General features: G+C 42.5%; 1 protein-coding gene across 1 annotated transcript in view; it reads left to right on the top strand.

Moving 5' to 3' along the window:
- Nucleotides 1-6,240, top strand: part of SPTLC2 (serine palmitoyltransferase long chain base subunit 2) — a 97,200-nt gene extending 90,960 nt beyond the window's left edge. Inside the window, exons 11-12 of the mRNA XM_079768330.1 lie at nucleotides 1,415-1,544; nucleotides 5,857-6,240. Coding sequence (XP_079624456.1) covers nucleotides 1,415-1,544; nucleotides 5,857-5,976 — 250 coding nt within the window. The 3' untranslated portion in view covers nucleotides 5,977-6,240. The remainder of the gene's footprint in view (nucleotides 1-1,414; nucleotides 1,545-5,856) is intronic.
- Nucleotides 6,241-21,536: the final 15,296 nt, after the last annotated feature.

The raw sequence follows: 21,536 nt of genomic DNA, 5'->3' as shown, positions 1-21,536 counted from the left end.
GGTTTAATTGAATTCATTAAAGGAGCAAATATTTTATTCATCTTTGAATCCCCAGGTACCAACCATAGGCCCTGGCATTCAGAGGCCACTCAGTAATGTTTATTAAGTGAGTAGGAGGGAAAATTCAATCAGGGAACCTGGAAATATGGTGATTCCTACGATGATAATGAGGGGGAAATTGGGCAGAGGTACTCACTAAGGCAAAAAGAGGAGTTCAGTTTTCAACAGGAAGTCATATGGGCAGTTGGCCTTGTGGCCTTCAGAAGCAGGGGTGGAAATGAGCCAGGCAGAGGTTTAGAATTTTCCTCATTCTTGAAATGGAATTATCATGAATAAACTGGAAGAGTTATTCGGTCTGGAAGACTGACTGAATCTAGAACCCTTTCTTTAGAGAGGACTGTGTCTATTTTGCCCCAGTGAAGCTGACTGTGTACATCATAATTAAGACTTAGAGAGAGTGAAGCAGAATGGGAATAAGTCACTAGACAGTTTGGGAACATGAGCTGAAGATGCAGGCACTTGGGCCCTTGCTGCCACAAAGGAAGTACATCGAAGACTGTACTGGTACTCGAGGGAGTGGGGACTGGCTGGCGCTAATGTAATTAGTTGCTAATGTAATTAAAATGTGTGGGTTCTTTTTATTTTCAAACAAACACTTTAAACAACTAAGGGGAAATTTTTTTAAAAAAAGGATTAAAATAAGTCAAAAAGAGGAAAAGACAAAGAACATAATTTAGTAAATATAACAGAATTTACATGAGAGAGAATTACGTTATTTAGACAAGTTACAGAAGTGGAGCAAGGTCACATGCCACCAGGTTGCCTTGGGGTGGGGGGATAATGAGCGCTGGGTTCTCACGTAGCTGGAGCCTGGGGATGTGCTGGCCTCACCAACACCAAAGGAAACCCTGAATTCCAGAGGCAGATTGATGCCCACCTCAGTCAAAGAAATGCCTGCTATTGGGGGGTTAGTGCTACTCGGCCATTCTAACCAGCCGAAATCCACGGTACAACAGATCCTTTGCATCCTTAAGAGTCTTTTAAACTGCCGAGCCTAACACTTCAAGAGCCATGTTTTAAACACTAGTTCATTTTGAAGCCTCTGAACCACTGTTACATATCTGGGACACTTTAAGGCCAAAATTGCAAATTACTTCAGACAAGCCCTATTAAAAATTGGTTTTTGCCAACTATCTTCTTCACCTTTGTGAAGAAAACCATTTGGGAGACAACCACTTTTGGACTGAGTAAAAAAAGTCTTTGTGAACTGTCCATGTTAACTTGAAGAGGAAATTCCTCATAGAAGTCTCCAGCTCCTGTCACTCAGGAGTTTAACTCATTCAGCCCTGCAGGACCTCTGTACTGTATGCTTTATGACTCTTCCTGGTTTCTTTTCCTTGCTTTCCCTGTGCAGCGCCTTTGGACGGGAGATGCTGAAGCGGAACATCGGAGTAGTTGTGGTGGGATTTCCTGCCACCCCTATTATTGAGTCCAGAGCCAGGTTTTGCCTGTCAGCAGCTCATACCAAAGAAATTCTTGATACTGTAAGTAGACACTTTAACCTTGGTATAAAATACCTTATACTAAGAGGGCCTGATTATCAGGTGAAATTAATTATTTGTTGTTGATCATGATGTTCATTGAGCACCTAAGATATTTACCAGTAAAATAGAGGAGGGAATATACAATGCTACTTAAAATATTGCTGTTTACCAAAAAAGAACAAACAAAAACCATTAGCATCACCCACCAGACCCTGTGTGATCATTGGGACTCTGGGGAATTTTCTGGTTTCATCTTGTTCCACGCCCTCCCTCGTTCTAACTATACAGTTCTCTTTCTACTCTATATTTCTACTCTAAACGATCTTGTATGGCTTTTTGTCTGTAGGATTTTCTCTCTTGAGCCTTCTCTTATCTTTTCCCTGCTAATTCCTACTCATTCTTCATATCTCCACTTAAAGGAAACTTGCTCAAGGCTATTCCCAAACCCTCTTGCTTAATGTTTCCTTGGAATCTTAATATTTTTCCTTAGGGCCCTAGCCAGTTTCGCTCAGTGGATAGAGCATCAGCCTGCGGACTGAAGGGCTCCAGATTCAATTCCAGCAAAGGGCACATGCCCGGGTTGCTTGCTCAATCCCCAGTAGGGGGTGTGCAAGAGGCAGCCGATCAATGATTCTCATCATTGATGTTTCTCTCTCTCTCTCTCCCTCTTCCTCTCTGAAATCAATAAAGAAATATATATTTTTTTAAAAAAGATTTCTTCTTAGGGAATTATTCACACCTTTCATTGTTTATGAAAATACTCCCCATTAGAGAAGTCTTGAGGATAGGAGCTAAGTCTGGTTTGCCCATTCTCCATCCCAAGACCTAACACAGTGCCAGGCACATTTATGATAGCATTCAAACATTGCTGAAAGAAGATTTAAGTAAATGGAAAGACATCCTGAGTTTGTGGATTGGAAGATTTAATATTGTTAAGATGGCAGGCAGTACAGCAAGATCCAAAATCCAATGCGCAATCCCTATCAAAATCCCAATGGCTTTCTTTGCAGAAAATTTAAAGCGGAACTTCAAATTCATATGGAACTATAGGGTCCCCAGATAGCCAAAACAGTATTTAAAAAGAAAATTGATGTTGGAGGACTCAAAGTTCCTGATTTCAAAACTTACTACAAAGGTAGAATAATTCAAAACAGTGGGATTCTAGCATACAGATATACCTATAGGCCAATGGAATAGCATTGAGAGAAATAAACCCAAGCATCTGGCTAATTAATTTTCAACAAGGGAACCAAAGCTAGACAATGGGGAAAGACTAGTCTCTTCAACAGATGGTGCTGGGCAATTGGATAACCTCATGCAAAATGATAAAGTCAGAACCCTACAGCATGGGTGAACTTAGAAAGCATTATGTTAAGTGAAAGAAGCCAGACACGAGACCACGTTTACACAAAACGTCCTGTATAGGCAAATTCCTAGGGTCAGAAAATAGATTGGTGCCCCTGGCTAGGTGACTCAGTTTTGAGCGTTATCCCGTACACCAAAAAAAAAAAAGTTGCAGATTCAATTCCCGGTCAGGGCACATACCTAGGTTGCAGGTTCAAATTCCTGATCAGGGCATGTATGGGAGGCAACTGAACAGTGTTTCTCTCTCTCTCTCTCTCTCTCCCTCCCTCCCTCCCTCTCTCCCTTTCCTCTCTCTAAAATTAATAAACATATTGAGGATTTTTTAAAATTACTCTTTAAAACTAAGAAAGAAAATCGATTGGTAGTTATCAGGGCTAGTGGCGAGGGAGGAATGAGGATTGATTGATAGGAGTATGAGGTTTCTTTTTTGAGGTGATATGCTTTACAATTAGTGATGAAAGTTGTACAACTCTGAATATATTAAAAGCATTGACTTGTACACTTGCTTTTTTTTAAATTTCTTTATTGATTAAGGTGTCACATATTTGTCCTCATCCCCCCATTCCCATCCCACACCCCTCCCCACGGATGCCCCCACCCCCCTGTTGTCCTTAACCATTGGTTAGGCTTGTATGCATGCACACAAGTCCTTTGGTTGATCTCTCCCCCCTCCCCTACCCTCCCTCTGAGGCCCAACAGTCCGATCGATGCCTCCTTGTTTCTGGGTCTGTTCTTGTTCATCAGCCTATGTTGTTCATCATTTCCCCTAGATGAGTGAGATCATGTGTTACTAGAAATATACTTATAAGAACCGAATGTGAGACGAGCAGTAATAGTTATGCTGACAGGCAAATGAATCAGACTTGTACACTTTCAAAAGGTGAATTTGTGGCATGTGAATTGTATCTCATTAAAGTGTTATTTTTAAAAATAAGAAGGGCAGTGCTATTGCCTCAGGAGCCCAGCTGTTCTAAAATACTCTTATTAAAGGACCACACTCAGCCCTATAATTAACACTTTTTAAACTAAGAATCCATCTTACCCTGTGATCCAGAGGTCTGGTATAGACGATTTGTTAACAAATGGTGGTCCTTGTAATGGTTCTTTATTTCTAATCTAACCAGGTAGCCCCACATAATAGCAGGCAGTTTCTAGTTACAGTTTTACCTTTTATAAATAAAACTTGCTCATCTGAAATATTTGGTTTGGGATCAGAAGAAATTTTGTTATCTAGATCCCTTTGGGCTACTGTGGGTTTATTCCTGTCTCTATTCATTTTCTTTTTTAAATTGATGAAAAAACATTAAGTTCTTCTGAAGTTTGAGTTCATAAATGTCCTTTACTCTGTGATCATGGTAAGTCATGTGTTGTTTTAAATTTAAAAATTCTATATCAAAGGTCAGGAGCATAAATGGCTAATGGGTTATCCCAGCTGAAATTCAACCTTAAATTGTTTCCATATGGAGCTTTCAATTAAGACTCTTCTCAAAGGTACCACTGTTCTGATAGCACATTGAAATCCAGCTCTTACTTGCTTTTTGTATCTTTCACATTTGGAGTGAAGAATGTTTTATCTTATGCTGGAATAAATAAGGAATACTATTAGTGGGCTTTTCCTCTCTACAAACACTGATTTTTTAAAAGTTAAACTTAAGAATCGGTAAATGTGTCTTTTTACTAATAATGAACTGATTCCCTCTTCTGAAGTAGAAGGTGTACATTTTTACTTGTTATAACCATAAGAGTGGACAGATGTAGATGGTATGATGGAATGCAGAGAGTTACAGGGCTTCTACTGCCCACCTTACTGTTTCTTAATCTAATGAGATGGTGCCATAGATAGAGCCATTGTCTCCGAAGCCAGGCGCATTCACCCCAGGCTTGTTATTAGACCCACTAGGTAACGTCCACGGGTCTGGGGAGTGAGTAACAGGGCTGCAGAGCTACCGTGAATTGAAAACTGCATTCTTTGACCTGTGCCAGGTTCTTTTATTAGAAAATCTTAGAATCTAGGATTTGAAACATTTTTCTGAGATATACATGGGGCTTAGAGTTCCCCTATCCTTGCAGTAAATTTTTGAGAAATTCTGAACACATCCCTTTCTTATATTGGAATCCTCTATTTCGACTGTGTGTGCTGCTTTTTGGAAACATTAACTCTGTGAACTCTGATTCATATGTTGCTGTATGTATGTCATACTTCAAGAGCTTTTTTTCTTCAATACACGCAAGAGACCATACATACATGAATTACCGCTACCAGGTGTAGCAATCAAGAAGACTTTGCATTTCATAGCTTGCCTTACTGTTTGAATTTTTTTATACGCAACCTATTTTCTTTGAAAAATAAAGGGCTAATTTTACAGGAAAGAACATTATACTGGGACAGAGTTTTGATGGGAAGATAAGCTAATCTCCCAAGATTGGGGTTCTGGAGCTCAAATCGAGCTCTGTCCTTTCCCTGCTCCTCCCTCACCTGCAGCCCATTCCTCACCCACACGTCTCCTCTTCACCTTCCCACTTGTTCTTACTGAGTCAGGGCAGCAGTCCACTTTGGGGACTTTCTCCATCTTGCATCTGGGAGGCATCTCAGCGCAGACTTCTCGTAGTTTTCTAGAGCATGATACCGGAAAGAGTAAGCACTGAAGTATAAAAGGAGAGAGAACACATTGTGGCCGGCCTGGCAAGTCCAGGGCACATGTTCCTTTTCCTGCCAAGCATAACATACTGTGGTGAATTATGCCCTTTATCCTGAATACCTGCTATTCACAACCCATTATTCAGTCAGCCCCATGTTCTTGCTCAGAAAGCAGCTCTTTGCACAGCTGCACTGTGGTCCGGCCCAAGTAAATGCACTGGATGCAAACATTCCCGCCAGAGGATGGGTAGCACTGGCCACGCCTGCAGCCCCTGGCTCTGACCACCTCTGCTCTGTCTTATGTTTCAGGCTCTCAAGGAGATAGATGAAGTTGGGGACCTACTACAGCTGAAGTATTCCCGTCACCGGTTGGTGCCGCTGCTGGACAGGCCCTTTGATGAGACCACATATGAAGAAACAGAAGACTGAGCCTTTTTGGTGCTCCCTTACGGAAACTTTCCCTCACCCAGGACAGTGTGTGGCCTTTCTGAGCCAGTTCCAGGAACCACACTTCTGTGGCCGTCTCACGTGAAAGACATTTTCTCAACTACTGATGGCGGCCACCTCCACTCCAAATGGCATTTTGTAAATAGGAAAAACTGCTCCACGTCTTCCTTTGCTGCATTTCACCTTTTAAAAAAGGTGACTCACTTTGCTTTTTTGTCCATTAAAAAATGTTTTATTTTATAACTATCCTATTTGTGAAATCACGCTGACCCTAGCCTGTCTCTGCTAACCACGCAGGCTGTTGCCCTCTCCCAGCCGCCTCACAGCTTTGGGCCCATCCAAAGCTGCCAGCCTGGCCTCACAGCCTCGAGACTCACCTGCCCCCCGCCCCCCCCCCCCCCCCCCCTCGGGAGCAAGTGCCTTCCTTCCACTTACTTCCACTCCAGATCCCGGAGGTTGCCAACCTGGGAATCCTTATTCCACCAGTCAAGTAATCAACCAAAGTGTTCTGCTTTTAGTCTTAAGTTTAGCCTTTTAAGAAAAACAGAAAATGTTAACACTGCTGAAATTCTCCCTTGTTGTGTAACCCCCTGGTCAAGAGCCTCCCAAGGCGTGGTCTTATTCCATTTACTGGAATGGAACAAGGATTTCTTCATTCACCATCAAATATTTCTTCATGATGGTCACTGTCTGGGGGTCTGTCCAATTTCTGGATTCTTCCCAAGCTCTAACTTAGTGCCCCCACCCTGATCAGACCTCCGTGGTGAAGCTGACTCACACTTCACAATTCTGTGTTGCTGCTCTGTGGAGTGATGTGCAGTCCTGCTGGGTGAGGGGCAGGGCAGCTGGAAGAATTAATTACTACTTGCAGAACCAGACTGACCGTGGTTTGCTCCTTAATGCTATCTGCTTTTCAAAATTATGATGGCCTCTGCCTGGGTCTGGGTCCAGGTTAGGATTTAAACTGATAAAGGGAAATGTTGGTAAATCCTCTGCTCAGAAGTCATTTGTCATGTTCCTGTAAGGATTAAAGTTATTAACTTGCCTTTTTAGAAGTTGGCCCATTTAAATATCACTCTTCTGAGTGCTGGTTCTCTTTATTCTTGATGTCTAAGACAATTCTAACCTGACATCAAGGGTTTTAGTCTCCCTTGCCTTCCATTACCTTCTCTTCTTTTAAAGAAATTCTGAACACATATCTCTATTGACTCTTTTCATATCAGGTAAGGGGACTTCTTTCAGAGAGTTTTATGCTGCTTGACCAAAGAACACATCTGAAAATCACCTTGTTAAAGTTCTTTTTTCTTTTTTTTTCTGTTAACCAAAGCTTCAGTGAAAAGAACTTTTGACTATTCTGCCGAAGATCAGCTTGTCTTTTAGTAGCCATCAGGTATGATAGGGAAAGAATGAGAACCAAATGGAAAAGAATCCTGTGAAAGTATTTTTGCACATCTCTAATTGTGAAACCACTCCTTGTATTGGTAAGAATTCTCAGTCCAGATTCTCTCGGGCATCTTATCATCAGCTGTGGTATGTTTGTGCTAATACGTGTAGTGGAGGGTGTATGCAGTATTATTGTTTGTGAAGTTTTGTTTTCATGTCTCAAGTTGTCTTTGGTCACTCTCAGCATCTGAGAGCCTTAAGCCCTTGAAATGTTCCAAGGTTTCATTTTACTTTTTTTTTCTTTTCATTTTTTTATTAAGGTATTATATGTGTACATATCTTACATTTTACTTTTTTAAACAATAGCAAGGGGTGAATAAAAGAACCATGTGGATATGCGGGGACTATACTTAGCATGTACAAGCTGCAGTAAGAAAGAAATTGTGGTGACCAAGTAACTCGTCCTGTAAAATAAAGTGCATTGCTACCCTTTCCTGCACATCTAGTGTCTCACCCTAGAACCCCATAGAGTACCAGATGGCTTTTGCACTGCAGTTACTATGTAGTGGTGTAGGGTTTGCAAAAGTCACAAACTTTAAGCAATGAACTTACCTGCTAGTCTTTATTTTGGCTTGCATGAAGTCAGTGCAATATAAAATATCAGTTAGTATGGGCATTTAAAAATATATATCACTTTGCTGGCGTAAAATTATTTCAGTATAAAAGTAGTTAAATTACAAGTTTATTTTGAAGAAACAAAAGTCCTATGATCTATTCAGGACCTCTGCTTTCCAGAGGACAAAACATTATACATGCTGGTTGTCTCTTCTTGAAACTGTAATATAAATCTAGGATCCAGTCATATAGCATATAGCAAGTATCATTCTTGAGCCAAGCCCTTGGGGAAATACAAGTGTATATAAATACAGTCCTTGAGAACAAGTCGAAATCTGGGACATGTAAGTATTGTTTAGTACATGGTTTAACAGGGCCAGATTTGAGAATCTGATGGGATTCAAACAGGCATCAGACTACCAAAGTTGATTATCTGAGTTAATCAGTGCAAGTGTGGCTCAGCCTTATCACATTTCCCCATCTCTCTATTTAGCATTCTTGATCCATTTTTGGTTTAGGAGACTTTCCTGCAGATTACATCAAAACCCAGGAAATCTATAATGAGGGGACATCAAAATCACACACAAAGAATGGAGCAGATAGCAGATCATCCTCCCACCTTTGCCCTAGAATGTGATGTGCATTCTAAAGCAAGGAACTATGGGAAATACTCAGGGGCTTGAAGCACTTTTTCAACTTTTTGCTTTGCTATGGAAAATTTCTTCTCTATTTAAAACATCCTAGTTTCCAGAACCCCAAAGTCTCTATCTTAAACTTTGATGATAGGCTGAGAATTTCAGATGGTCAAAACATGCTCCTTCCTCATGTAGTCACGTAAGGTGGACAGAATATCCTTCCTAACTACTGAGGACTGTGTGCCTAATGCCCTTTCAGAGGCCAAGAATTGGATATTCTTCCCATGGTTTGTCTCTATACTCCCTCCCTCCTGTATTTGGCTTTTCTTTCTTTCTGTTCTTGATTTTTAGAATTCCACAGGCAGTGAAGAAAAAGAATTTGGGGGGATTCTTGTTTTATTAGACTTCATAGGGATGTTGCAAAACCTGTCACCTGTTTCTCTTGTGCAAAGAATTGCTGTGTCCTAACTCCCAGGGTGCCTCCTGGTGGTCTGGGTAAGCCAAAATGGATTCTAATCTCTACTTGCTAAAACCCGTGTGGTTAGGCAGTAGGGAGAGTAGTGGTTTTCCTTCTGTCTACCTTCATGAAGATCCAGAACTGGAGCATTTCACACGGGTAAAATCAGCGTATCCCAAAGGGATTGTGAAGGTTATAAAAGTCAAAAGATTCTTCTAGCTGTTGAGCAGCTGTTTGCTTAAATGCAGCCCCAGAACCTATAGATGTGCTGCTACCTGTTTATCATGGAAGCTCAGTGCCCAGCAGGCATCTTAATCCATTAAGCCAGTTAATCAAAACACTTCCATGTGGAGGAACGCATGTCCATTCTCTCCTCAGCTTTATCCTCATGAAATGTAGTGTCCAGGCTCCTAGTCAATTGCTGTGTGCCCAGATAGCCAAATTAGAAGGCTGGCTTCCTGCTTATCATACTGAAGAAATGCTAGGACTAGCCAGTGATCCATTTGCTTTAGTTGTATGGAAAATACTCTTGCCCCTTTTGTTGTTTCCAGTGACCTGTATTCCAAGCATCTTTTGCTATGGAGTGAGTCTTTTCTAGGGAGGAAACCAAAGGGATTAGCTGGAGCCCCTATTGAAAATGTTTATTCAAGTCTCCTGTGGTGAGTCTGCAGGTATCACATTCCCAGTCCACTCTTGGGAGTGGCTTGGTTGGGGAGCTGTGGGCAAGGTCTTGCTTACTGCATAGTACACATGAAAAATGGCCTTAAACTGTGATTCTTTGTGGTATGATGAGATATAATAAACTGACCCTAAAGAATGCAATGGCTCTTAAACTGCAGTTACTGTGTTTTTAATGAAGCAATTCCCAAAGCTCTGTTCTTCTGGAGCAGTGGTGGGGAGGTTAAATGAAAGGTAAAACAAGAGCAGTACCTTGATGGGCTAAGTGTCCTGTCTTGCTGCCATCTGCATGGATAAGTGGATCCCTCCATGTACGTGGAGCCTTGAGCCAAGTCACAGTCTGCTTTTTCCAACACAATTCCCAAGCTTCTTGTGCAAAAGCTTGGTCCCTTGGTTCCAAGGGAGTGTGGGACATGTCATGGACTAGGGTGGAATGGTAACTTGTCTGCACCCTAAACATTAGGTCTTACTTCTGTGATGTTAAACCAATGGTTGGAATGACAAAAGTCATCCTTGATGGTTCTTCACAGGATACTGGTGAAATCATGCTCACAGTCTCGATGATCCCTCTCTGTATAAAAGTAGCTAACATTAAGAGAAGGGGAAAGAGAAAATAATAATAGAAAAATAGCTTATGGGGAGCTGAGATCTTACTTTGTTGGCCCATATTTTTCCACTGACCAATTTGCCTGTAACGTGGAATTTGCAAGAGGTGCTGTGATAATCCCTCTCCGTTGCTGCAATGCTCATATAATCTGACAAAGTGAGAGAAGGGGAAATTCAATAAAAATGTAAGTGATGTTAAAATGTCCCTCTTTCTTTCTCCCTTACCCCTGTCTCACTTTTTTGCCAAGTGATTTTTTTTTTTTACTTTGTTGAATGACTGGGAAGCTATAAAGAGTGGGTTGGGATAGGTGTATGAGCTTTAAGAGTGCGTGTTAAGAACTTAAGGGTACCAGAGGGGAGGGGGGTTGCAGGGCTGGGTGAAAAAAGGTGAAGGGATTAAGCAAAAAAACAAAAAACTCATAAACACAGACAGTGTGGGGATTACCAGAGGGAAAGGAGGGTGGGGACAGGCAGAATCCAGTAAAGGGAATAAATGGTGAGGGAAGGAGACTTGACTTTGGGTGGTGAACACAATACAATATACAGGTGGTGTATTATATAACTGTATGCTTGAAACCTACATAATTTTATTAACCAATGTCGCCCCCAAAATTCAATAATTTTAAAAACTGAAGAGGAACTACTTGAGATAACTTCAGCGGTCGCCAACCTGTGGTCCATGAGGTCCAAAAGGTTGGCGACCGCTGCTTAAGAGTCATCTCATACAAATATTGGTTTGCCCCAATAAAATATTTAGAAAGCTACATCTGCCTTTATTCATCAACCAATAAACATTAGGTGCTATTTGCATGCCAGGCGTTGCACTGAGCATTACCAATAACAGCAGAAACAACTAGATATGGTTCCTACTTTCTAGTAAACAAATAAGCACATGAACATATATATCTTTTTACAAACTGCTGAGTACCATGAAGGAAAAGTAAAAAGCACGGTAAACGATTGTCACCAGGGTCTGGTTTAGACAGTGCTGAGACAGAAAACGTCTCTGGGGAATGGAGGACTTGAACGATAGTATGGTTGGTGCTCCCTGAGCAAAGGGGAGATGATGAGGTCGGCTGGGAAGGAGGTGGTGCCAGCCTGCTGCACTGGGCTGTCCTGTGCACTGGGGAACACTAGTGAAAAGTTTAAAGCATTGGAAAAGATAAGCACTCGATTTGTGTGTGTGTTTTTTTTAACCCTCACCCAAGGATATTTTCCCCTTGATTTTTAGGGAGAGTGGAAGAGAGAGGGAAAGACAGAAACATTGATGTGAGAGAAACACATCGATTGCTTGCCTCAAGCATGAGCCCTGACCAGGGCTCGGGTGGGGAGGAGCCTACAACCAAGGTACGTGCCCTTGATCGGAATCGAACCCAGGACCCTTTGGTCCACAGGCTGGCACTCTATCCACTGAGCCAAACTGGCTAGAGCACCATTTTTTTTTTTTTGTAGGCGTTGATAAGATTTATATGGAAATGTAAAGGACCTAGAATAGCCAAAACAAAATTTTGAAAAAGAAATTACACTACCTGATTTCAAAACTCTCTACAAAGCTGCAGTAACTAAGACTACAGTTGGCATTAGGATAGCTGGGTGGAACGATAAAACAGACTAAAGTTCAGAAATAGACCCACTTATATATGGTTAATTGATTTTTGACAAGTGTCAAGCTAATTTAATGGGGAAAGTACAGTAGGTCAACGAATGGTGTTGCAACAGCTAAAAATCTAGGGGAAATGACCTTTGTTGACGTCTGTATAAAAGTAGCTAACATTAAAAGAAGGGGGAAAGAGAGAATAAGAATAGAAAAATAGCTTACAGGGAGTTGAGATCCAAACCTGTAGAGAATTTTTTCGAGTTTATTTGAGCCAAACTGATGACAATTGCCAGGAAACAAAATCTCAACGAATTGAGAAAATGCTCTGGAGACTGGCAGTTCTGCAGTTTATTTTATACATTTGAATTATGACATCAGGAGGGTTAAAAATTCACTGGTGGTAGAATAGGGAGCAGGAAAAGTAAAGTGGGGAAATCTCTGGGATTGGATAAAAGGTAAAACGGATAGACACATACTTTTACAGGATAGGAAATGAGTAACATTTACAGCACTTAGAGATGGTATTCCGGGAATAAATTAACAATGAGGGGTTCTGTGGTCTCATGTTCTGCTGGAATGTTGTGCCCTGAAGGGTCTGTAAAAAAGATTACTCTGACATTTCAAAGGTATGTTATCTTAGATGCAAAAAGACAATAGACAAGCTCACATAGGCAAGCACTTTCCTCAAGGAAGCTATTGGCTGTGACTGGTGACTCACCATGATCAATTTTAGCTCGGAATTTTTATGTTCAGACCATCCTAGGTGGTACCTTGTAGGGCCCACAAGGCTGGCCTCCCCTGAGCTTGTGAAGTTTAGTATGTGGCCCCTTTTTTGTCCACAGCTTCAACTCTTACATCTATAAAAGAATTAACTCAAAATAAATCATAGATCTGAACATGAAAAGTAAAATATAAAACTTCTAGGAGAAAATACTAAAGGAAATCTGTGACTTTGGGGTAAGCAACGATTTCTTAGGACACAAAAAGCATGACAAAAAAGTTGATAAACTTGACTTCATCAAAATGAAAACTTCAAAAGATGAACTCCCAGGTCCCCACAGTAGGGACGATCTAAATTGGTAACAGATTGGTGACTACAAAGAGACATTTGCTTCCAGGCTCCCAGACACCTGAGCCTAGATAGCTACCAGCCAGAAATGGCCTTGCTTTGCCCTACGCTCTCTGCCTCTGGGACCAGGAGCCTCCGAGACTGAAACATTAAGTCTGAACGTCTTCTCGCCATCAACGGTGAGCGCCTAGGGAAGACCCCTGAAAGGCTGAAGGAGGATGCTTGTTGGGCTGTGCCAGGGGATGCCCGGCAGGAGGTCAATACTTATGCCCCAGGCAAGATCCTCCTTGGAGAGGATCCAAAAAGGGTGAGAGAGGAGCTATACGGGCACTAAGAGTCTGGACAGCAGGGAGGAGGGAACAGGAGGGAGGGACCTCAACTGGTTCTTCTGTTTCATGTTTTACGTCTGTCCTGTCTTATCTGATTGATTGCTCTCAGTGGGTTTTTGCTGCATCTTGCAGGCACTTAAGAGCCGGTAGTGCCCGGCCGGCATGGCTCAGTGGTTGAGCATTGACCTATGAACCTGGAGATCACAGTTTTGATTCTGGGTCAGAGCACATGCCTGTGTTGTGGGCTCAATCATTGATGTTTCTATCCCACCCTCTTCCTCTCTGAAAGCAATAAAAACATATTTTTGAAAAAAGAGGCGGTAGGGCACTGGCCCCTAGACCAGCGGTCGCCAACCTTTCGGACCTCACAGATCACCAGTGGTCCATGGACCACCTGTTGGCAACCGCTGCCCTAGAGGATAAGGAAAGGATAAGTCGGTCCCAGAACAGGGTCGATTGGCACTTGGCCCCCTGCTAACATGAAGCAAGTGTCTGTGTAACCAGGAACACTAAAATCACTCACTGTCCCCCTCCCTGTAGGAAGACTATTTTTAGGCTTTAAATATGCAAAGTGAACTTTAAGTTAATACTGTATGTCATTTGTCTCTCACTGTCAGTCTAAACCATCCAGCTGGCCCTGACGGGTTTGGCTCAGTAGATAGTGTCGGCCTGTGGACTGGAGGGTCCCAGGTTTGATTTCGGTCAAGGGCATGTACCTTGGTTGCCTGCACATCCCCAGTGCGGGGTGTGCAGGAGGCAGCTGACTGATGTTTTTCTCTCATCAATGTTTCTAGCTCTCTATCCCCCTCCCTTCCTCTCTGTAAAAAATCAATTAAAAAAAAATATATATATATATGTGTGTGTGTGTGTGTGTGTGCTTGCCTATGTGAGCTTGTCTATTGTCTTTTTGCATCTAAGATAAAATAAAATAAACCATCCAGCTGTGGGATACTCTTTATCAAAGAGGCAAGTTGTACAGCAAATGTGCATAGATACAGCCAAAGGGAGAAAGAGGCCTTTCTGGAACCAAGGGGAAGATTCTGAGTCGATTAGGAGCCCCTGGGCCCTGGGATCAGAAACTACTTAAGACTGGATAAGTCTTTGAGCACCAAGGGTCTCAAGGACCCTTGTCCAGGCCCTTTTTGAATGTACTTCTCCTGCAGCAGGAGAAAGCCTTCTGGCTAGTTTTAGCTGACTCCTAACCCCACTCCCATCCCCACTCCTTCTCTGAGTGCAGTCTCTTAGATAGGAGAAGCTTAACCATACTATACCTCTAGGCCACCCCACTAGACTGGGAAAGGGTCTAGGCAGATGGGAATAGGGACCTATTGTCTTGGGCCCTGTTGGAAAGTATCTACATACCTGCATACCCAGTGGAGAACTGGGTATTCAACCAAAGGGAAAGGATGAGTCATTTGGTCTGGGCCCACTCTGTGGGATTTGTGTATCTACCAACCATAAGAGACGCCCCCCTGGGAGGGTGGCAGCAAGTAAGGGATAAAACTTCAAGGATATGGGGAACCAGAAAAATCCCCCTTGGGGTACTTATTACAGAATTGGGAGTCACTCAGTATCACCCCTTAACTGAAAAGCTTATTTTCCTTTGTAAAACCACTTGGCCTGATATGAACTGGGGGACTGAGAGGGGATGGTGGTGGAGAATCAGAGCCAGTAAACAGGTCTCTAAATTATAACACAATTTTCCAAAATGGTATAAAATCCCTTATGTTCAATTTTTCATGGCCATGCACCAGAATAAGGGATGACAAAATAAAATAAATAAAAACATAGGACTACATCCTGAAGAGGGACCCCAGCAAACCAAACCAGTTTTGCCAATTCTAAATTCAAGACCAGAAGACCTTGACTTATTCCCTCCCCAAGGCCAAGTGCTCCCCTGATGCCACCTAGTCCTAATGACCAGCCCTCCCCTGGACAGGATGTTACACCCCCTTCTGATAATCCTTCAAGCCCCTCACCTCTTCCCTCACCACCTCCCTCATCCCCTCAACCCTACACCTCATCCACACTCAGGCCTCAGCCTGGCCAGTACTCATAGTGAGATAAGTTACCAACCTGGGGGACAGGAAGGTTGTTCCCCTCAGAGAAATTCCCAGTGGAGAAAGAGATAACCTAATGACTGTGTATGTACCCTTGCCTTGTCAGATCTGTATAATTGGAAGGCACATTCTAAAGGATTAAGAGAAGACCCAGAGGGCTTCCTTAACCTGGGGGAATATTCCAGACCCACTACCCGACTTGGGCAGACATCCAGACCCTCTTTTTAAAAAAAAAAAAAAAAAAATTTTATTGTTTCAGAGAGGAAGGGAGAGGGAGAGAGGACATCAATAATGAGAGAGAATCATTGATTAGCTGCCTCCTGCACGCCCTCTACTGGGGATCAAGCTGGGCATGTGTCCTTGACCAGGATCTAATCCTGTACCTTTCAGCCCGCAGGCTGACACTCTATCCACTGAACCAAACTGGCTAGGGCCAGACCTTCTTAAATATCTAGTAACAGGGGAAGAGAAAGCCCTAGTCTTTACAAAGGCTAGAGAAGAAGCAAACAAAATTAATAGGGATAATGCAGGTCATCAGATCTACCAGGAGCACAAGCCATCCCCAAGAGGGATCCTAATTAGGACTTTAGGGACAATATAGGAGAAGGTCGATTTAGCCATTTTAGATATATGATCCTTAAGGGAATACAGGCAGTTGGCAGAAACCTATTAATTGGAATGAGATCCAGGAAATTACCCAGGAGCCTAAAGAGAATCCCTCTGCTTTCTTAGAAAGACTTAGGGAATGTCTGTGCATCTTCACCAATATATACCCAGAATCTATAGAAGGAAATGCAGTAATCCGGTCCCACTTTATATCACCAACTGCTCCAGACAGTAGGAGAGAACCGCAAAAATTAGAGATAGAACCTACCACCTGACCTCCGATTGGTGGAATTGGCCTTCCAAGTGTTCAGCAACAAAGACCTCAAGGCAGAAACCAAGGAAGGCCAAAAGAATAGCCAACATTTTGGCCTTGGCGGTTTAAGGTCAACCAAGCTCCTGGAGACGATGAGACCCACCCTAGGGGCCCTATAATACCAGTGAGTCACTAGGGTCCCTAGACAGGGGCACCCAGTGGCCCTAGAGACGTGGGCCCAACCAGTGCGCCATATGCAAAGAGAAGGGCCATTGGAGAGGATAATACTCCAAACATTTCATAAAGAAACTAAAGGGGCTGAAGGTCTCCCCACAGGTCCTGAAAGTTACCAAGGCTGACCCTGACCATAGGGGATAAAAATGGTTGACTTCTAAATCGACAGTGGGGTCACCTACTTGGTCTTGAACACTGGACAGGGTAATATGATCAAGGAGAATTACAAAATGATGGAGGTAAAAAGAAAGCCAAAAGATATAACCATCATCCAACCTCTAAAATGTGACCTAAATAAAAATAAAATAAGACAAACGAAGTCAGCCCATCCCATATTCATTAAGCTGATACCTTCACCCTTTAGTTTATTACTTTTACTTTTCTCTTACAGGAGGACTCCTCCTTGAGAAATATTAGCTCATAACACAAGCCCTAAAACTATGAACATCCAGGTCCAAACCTTCCTCCTCACCTTCTTTTCAGTCATTATCCCCAAATTCCTTCTCACAACCAATTTTAAAAACCATAGGCCCTGGTCATCCAAAAGGTAGCACAGATAGGCAACCTATCAAACTGTTAGATATGCACCAAAATAAATCATTCTGGTGAAGACCCTCAACTCAAAGCTATACCTCTAAATTTAATCTCTCTAATACACAGCAGTGGGTCATGTGCAGGATTTGACTACATTCTACACACCAGGATGGCGAATGATGGGATTGGAGGCAAACTGCACTTAGTGGGTTAAAAAGGAAGAGGCAGCTACATACTGTGAGGTTGTCAGGCAGACACATTAGTAAAAAGCTCATCTCTGTGCATTAGAAATCAATTTGACTCAGGTCTATTTTTAGGAGAAATTTTCCCCTGTCTATGTAATAATACAATATCACCGATCATAGCCTCACCCCGTATGTAACAATACTAGCTATGAAGTCAAATCCATTAATAACTCAATTCATTGGGGGAATAAATTACTAAATGACACTGCCACTGGGAGGCAGATGTCCTACCATTAAAAGATGAATTTGGCAGTGAAACATATGGTCCCAACTAACTATTGGGGGTACCCTGGAAACTAGATAGTAATGGCAGTTTAGCCCACAATCTTACCCTCCAAGCCATTAAAAACTTTTGGCTTACCTTTTTCTTTTTCTTTTTTTTTTTATTATATATTTTTAAATTTTATATATTTTTCCATCACCATTTATCCCTTCTGTGCTCTCTTCCACCTCCACCCACTCCTCTCCCTGCCTTGCAATCACCACACTTGTCCATGTCCATGAGTTCTCTCTCTCTTTCTTTTTTTTGCTCAATCCCTCCATCTCCCCAATTCCCTCCCCCACCAGAGCTGTCTGCCTGCTCTCTGAGTCTGTCTCTATTTTGCTTGGTAGTTCAGTTTCTTCATTAAATTCCACATATGAGTGAAATCATACAATACTTGTCTTTCTCTGACTGGCTTATTTCACTTAGCATAATGTCCTCCAGGTCCATCCATGCTGTTGCAAAGGGTAAAAAAAAATTTTCCTTTTTTTTGGTGGAGTAGTATTCCATTGTGTAAATGTACCATAGCTTTTCTATCCACTCATCTACTGATGGACAGACGTTTGGGCTGCTTCCAAATCTTGACTATTGTAAATAATGCTGCAATGAACATAGGGGTATATATATTCTTTCGAATGAGTTTCAGATTTCTTCGGATAAATTCCCAGAAGTGGAATCGCTGGGTCATAAGGCAGTTCCATATTTTATTTTTTTGAGGTAACGCCATACTGCTTTCCACAGTGGCCGCACCAATCTGCATTCCCAACCAACAGTGCTCGAGGGCTCCCCTTCCTCCACATCCTCGCCAACACCTGTTGTTTGTTGATTTATCCATGATAGCCATTCTGACAGGTGTGAGATGATATCTCATTGTGGTTTCAATTTGCAGTCTCTGATGATTAGTGATGTTGAGCATCCTTTCACATGTCTATTGGCCATCTGTGTGTCCTCATTGGAGAAGTGTCTGTTCAGGTCTTTTGCCCATTTTTAAATTGGTTTGTTTATTTATTTTTTATGTTGAGTTTTATAAGTTCTTTATAAATTTTGGAAATTAACCCCTTATCAGATGTATCATTGGCATATACACTGAGTGGCCAGATTATTATGATCTCTGAACGCATAATAATCTGGCCACTCAGTGTATGTGTGTGTGTGTGTGAGTGTGTATGTGTGTGTATATATATATTAGAGGCTTGGTGCATGAATTCGTGCATGGGTGGGGTCTGGCCAGCCTAGCCAGGGGAAGGGGACATGGGCGGTCGGCCGGCCTGCCTGCCGGTCGATCTCCTGGTCAAGGGGATAATTTGCATATTAGCCTTTTATTATATAGGATATACACTGAGTAGCCAGCCAGATTATTATGCGTTTAGAGATCATAATAATCTGACCACTCAGTGTATGTTCTCCCATTCAGTGGGTTGTCTTTTCTTTTTGTTGATGGTTTCCTTTGCTATGCAAAACTCTTTGGTTTGATGTAGTCCCATTTATTTATTTTTTTCTTTTCTTTCCCTTACCCAAGGGTATATATCAGAAAAAAATATTGCTATGAGAAATGTCTAAGATTTTACTGCCTATGTTTTCTTCTAGGATTTTTATGGCTTCAACTCTAACATTTAAGTCTTTAATCCATTTATAGTTTACTCTTTTGTGCAGTGTCAGAAGGTGGTCTAGTTTCATTTTTTGTATATAACTGTCCACTTTTCCCAATATTATTTATTGAATACACTACCTTTAGTCCATTGTATGTTTTTGCCTCCTTTGTCAAATACTAATTGACTGTAAAGGTGTGGATTTATTTTTGGGCTCTCTGTTCTGTTCCATTAATCTATATGTCTGTTTTTATGCCAGTACTATGCTGTTTTGATTATTATGGTCTGTAGTATAGTTTGATATCAGGTAGAGTGATTCATCCAACTTTGTTCTTCTTTCTCAAGATCATTCACCAGGTTAGGGAAGTTTTCAGACATTATTTTTTCAAATAGGTTCTCGATCCCTTGCTCTCTCTCCTTCTTCTGGTGCCCCTCTTATGCGGATGTTGTTATGCTTCATGTTGTCCCAAAGGTCCCTTAAACTATCCTCATTTTTAAAAGTCTTTTTTCTTTTTGCTGCTCTGATTGTGTGTGTTTTTATACCTTGTCTTCCAAATCAGATTCCATCCTCTGCTTCATCTAGCCTGCTGCTTATTCCTCCCAGTGTATTCTTTATTTCAGATATGGTAGTCTTCATTTCTGACAAGTACTTTTTTATGGTTTCTTTATCCTTTTTTCATGCTGTTGAGCATCCTTATAATAATTACTCTGAACTGTGTATCTGATAAATTAGTTACCTCTACTTCATTTAGCTCTTCTTCTGGAGAATTATCTTGTTCCTTCATTTGGTGCCTGTTCCTTTGTTTCTTCATTTTGGTTGCCTGTTTGTGTTTGTTTCTATATATTAGATAGATCTGCTATGATTCCCAGTCTTGCAAGGGTGGCCTTATGTAGTAGGTGAGCTGTGGGACCCAGTAAGGCAATCTCCCTGATCACCAGAACTGGGTGCTCTAAGAATGTCCCTTGTGCACATTGTGTGGGCCCTCCTATTGTAATTGAGTTTTGATTGCTATTGACTCATTAATGCATGGGCTCAACACTCAGGCTGGCTGACAGTGAAGCTCAACCCGCAACACAGTGTGCAGGCTGCTATGCAGGTGCTGATCACACGAAATGGGATTTGTCTCAGCAGGTTCTGGTGCCTGCCAATATTTCCCTGTGGATATGCTGCTTGTGAAGCTTATTGGATCCTGCTCTGCTGTTGCCTGCAGCTGGCCACTAGGTGTGTTGGTCTGGGCCTCTTTGGAGGGACTCTGGTGCAGGACAATGTCAGATACTCTCTGTTACTGGCCCTGGGGCCACCTGTTTGGAGCTATCAGCAATCCACAGCTTATGGCGCCCTCTACTGGGCCTGGCTACATGTGAAAAGGACCAAGCTACTGGCCAAGGTTTGCTTTTACTAGTCCCAGGCCCAGGAGCTGGGGAGGCAGATTCAAAGCACCCCTAGATCCGCCTCTGCCTGTAGACTGTTGGGTAGTCTAAGTCACTTAATGAGTCTCTGGCTATAGCCCTCAGAAGGGCATAAGCTCCACAGGGTGGAGTGAGAGGGATTCCAACAGGTAGGGCTATTGCTTCCCCCAGGCTAATGCTGCATGATGGGAAAGATCTGCCTGAGAAAGATGCCCTCTGCAGTATGGGGGAATGACTCAGCATAGGGATCCAGGCGGCTGTCTTCTCAGCTCTCACCCCAGAGCCACGAACCTGGGACTCCTCACACAGCTCTCGTCCACTCTGCCCTTCCTCTGCTGGAGCCCAAGGTGAATGGCTACAAACAAAATTTGTGCATTGGCCCTTTAAGAGGGTGCCTGCATTTCTAGCCGTCTCTCCCTGGCAGACAGCAACCTGCTTCTTTTCCCAGCCAGATGTTATGTGGGCACCTTTCCTAGTTCTGGTGCTCTGGGCTGGGGAGCCTGGTTTGAGGTTTAGACCTCAGACTTCCTACAGGGAACCCCTGAGATGTCCCTGCCGGAACTTCAGCTGCTGCTTGTGGGACCCCAGCCAGCCCTCTCACGCCTCCGCACTTCCAACCAGTCGCTATGTGGTCTCCTCTTTCAGTCCTGGGTTGTAAGGCTTCTCTCCGGCTAATCTTCAGTTGGCTATTCAGGATGATTTTTCAATATTTTAGTTGTAATTCCAGTTTGGTCCTGGGAGAAGATCAGTGTGGCTCCCAACTAATCCACTGCCATATTGGACTCCCCCCTGGGCTCACCTTATTAATATTCAGAAACCTAAGATGCCAATTTAATCACTCATATAACCTTGACCAACAACTACCTAATGACCACCCCTTTTGCTTTCTGGAAATATGCCTGGTAGAGTTTGGTCCATGGAAACCATGGGACCCTTCACTTAAGGGCACAGGACATTTCTGGCTATGTGATACTAATCCT

This window comes from Cnephaeus nilssonii (genome assembly GCF_951640355.1).
Source record: "Cnephaeus nilssonii genome assembly, chromosome: 4".
Taxonomy (NCBI): Eukaryota; Metazoa; Chordata; class Mammalia; order Chiroptera; family Vespertilionidae; genus Cnephaeus; species Cnephaeus nilssonii.
The sequence above is the reverse complement of the archived record's forward strand: the minus strand, read 5'-3'. Positions and strand labels throughout refer to the sequence as shown.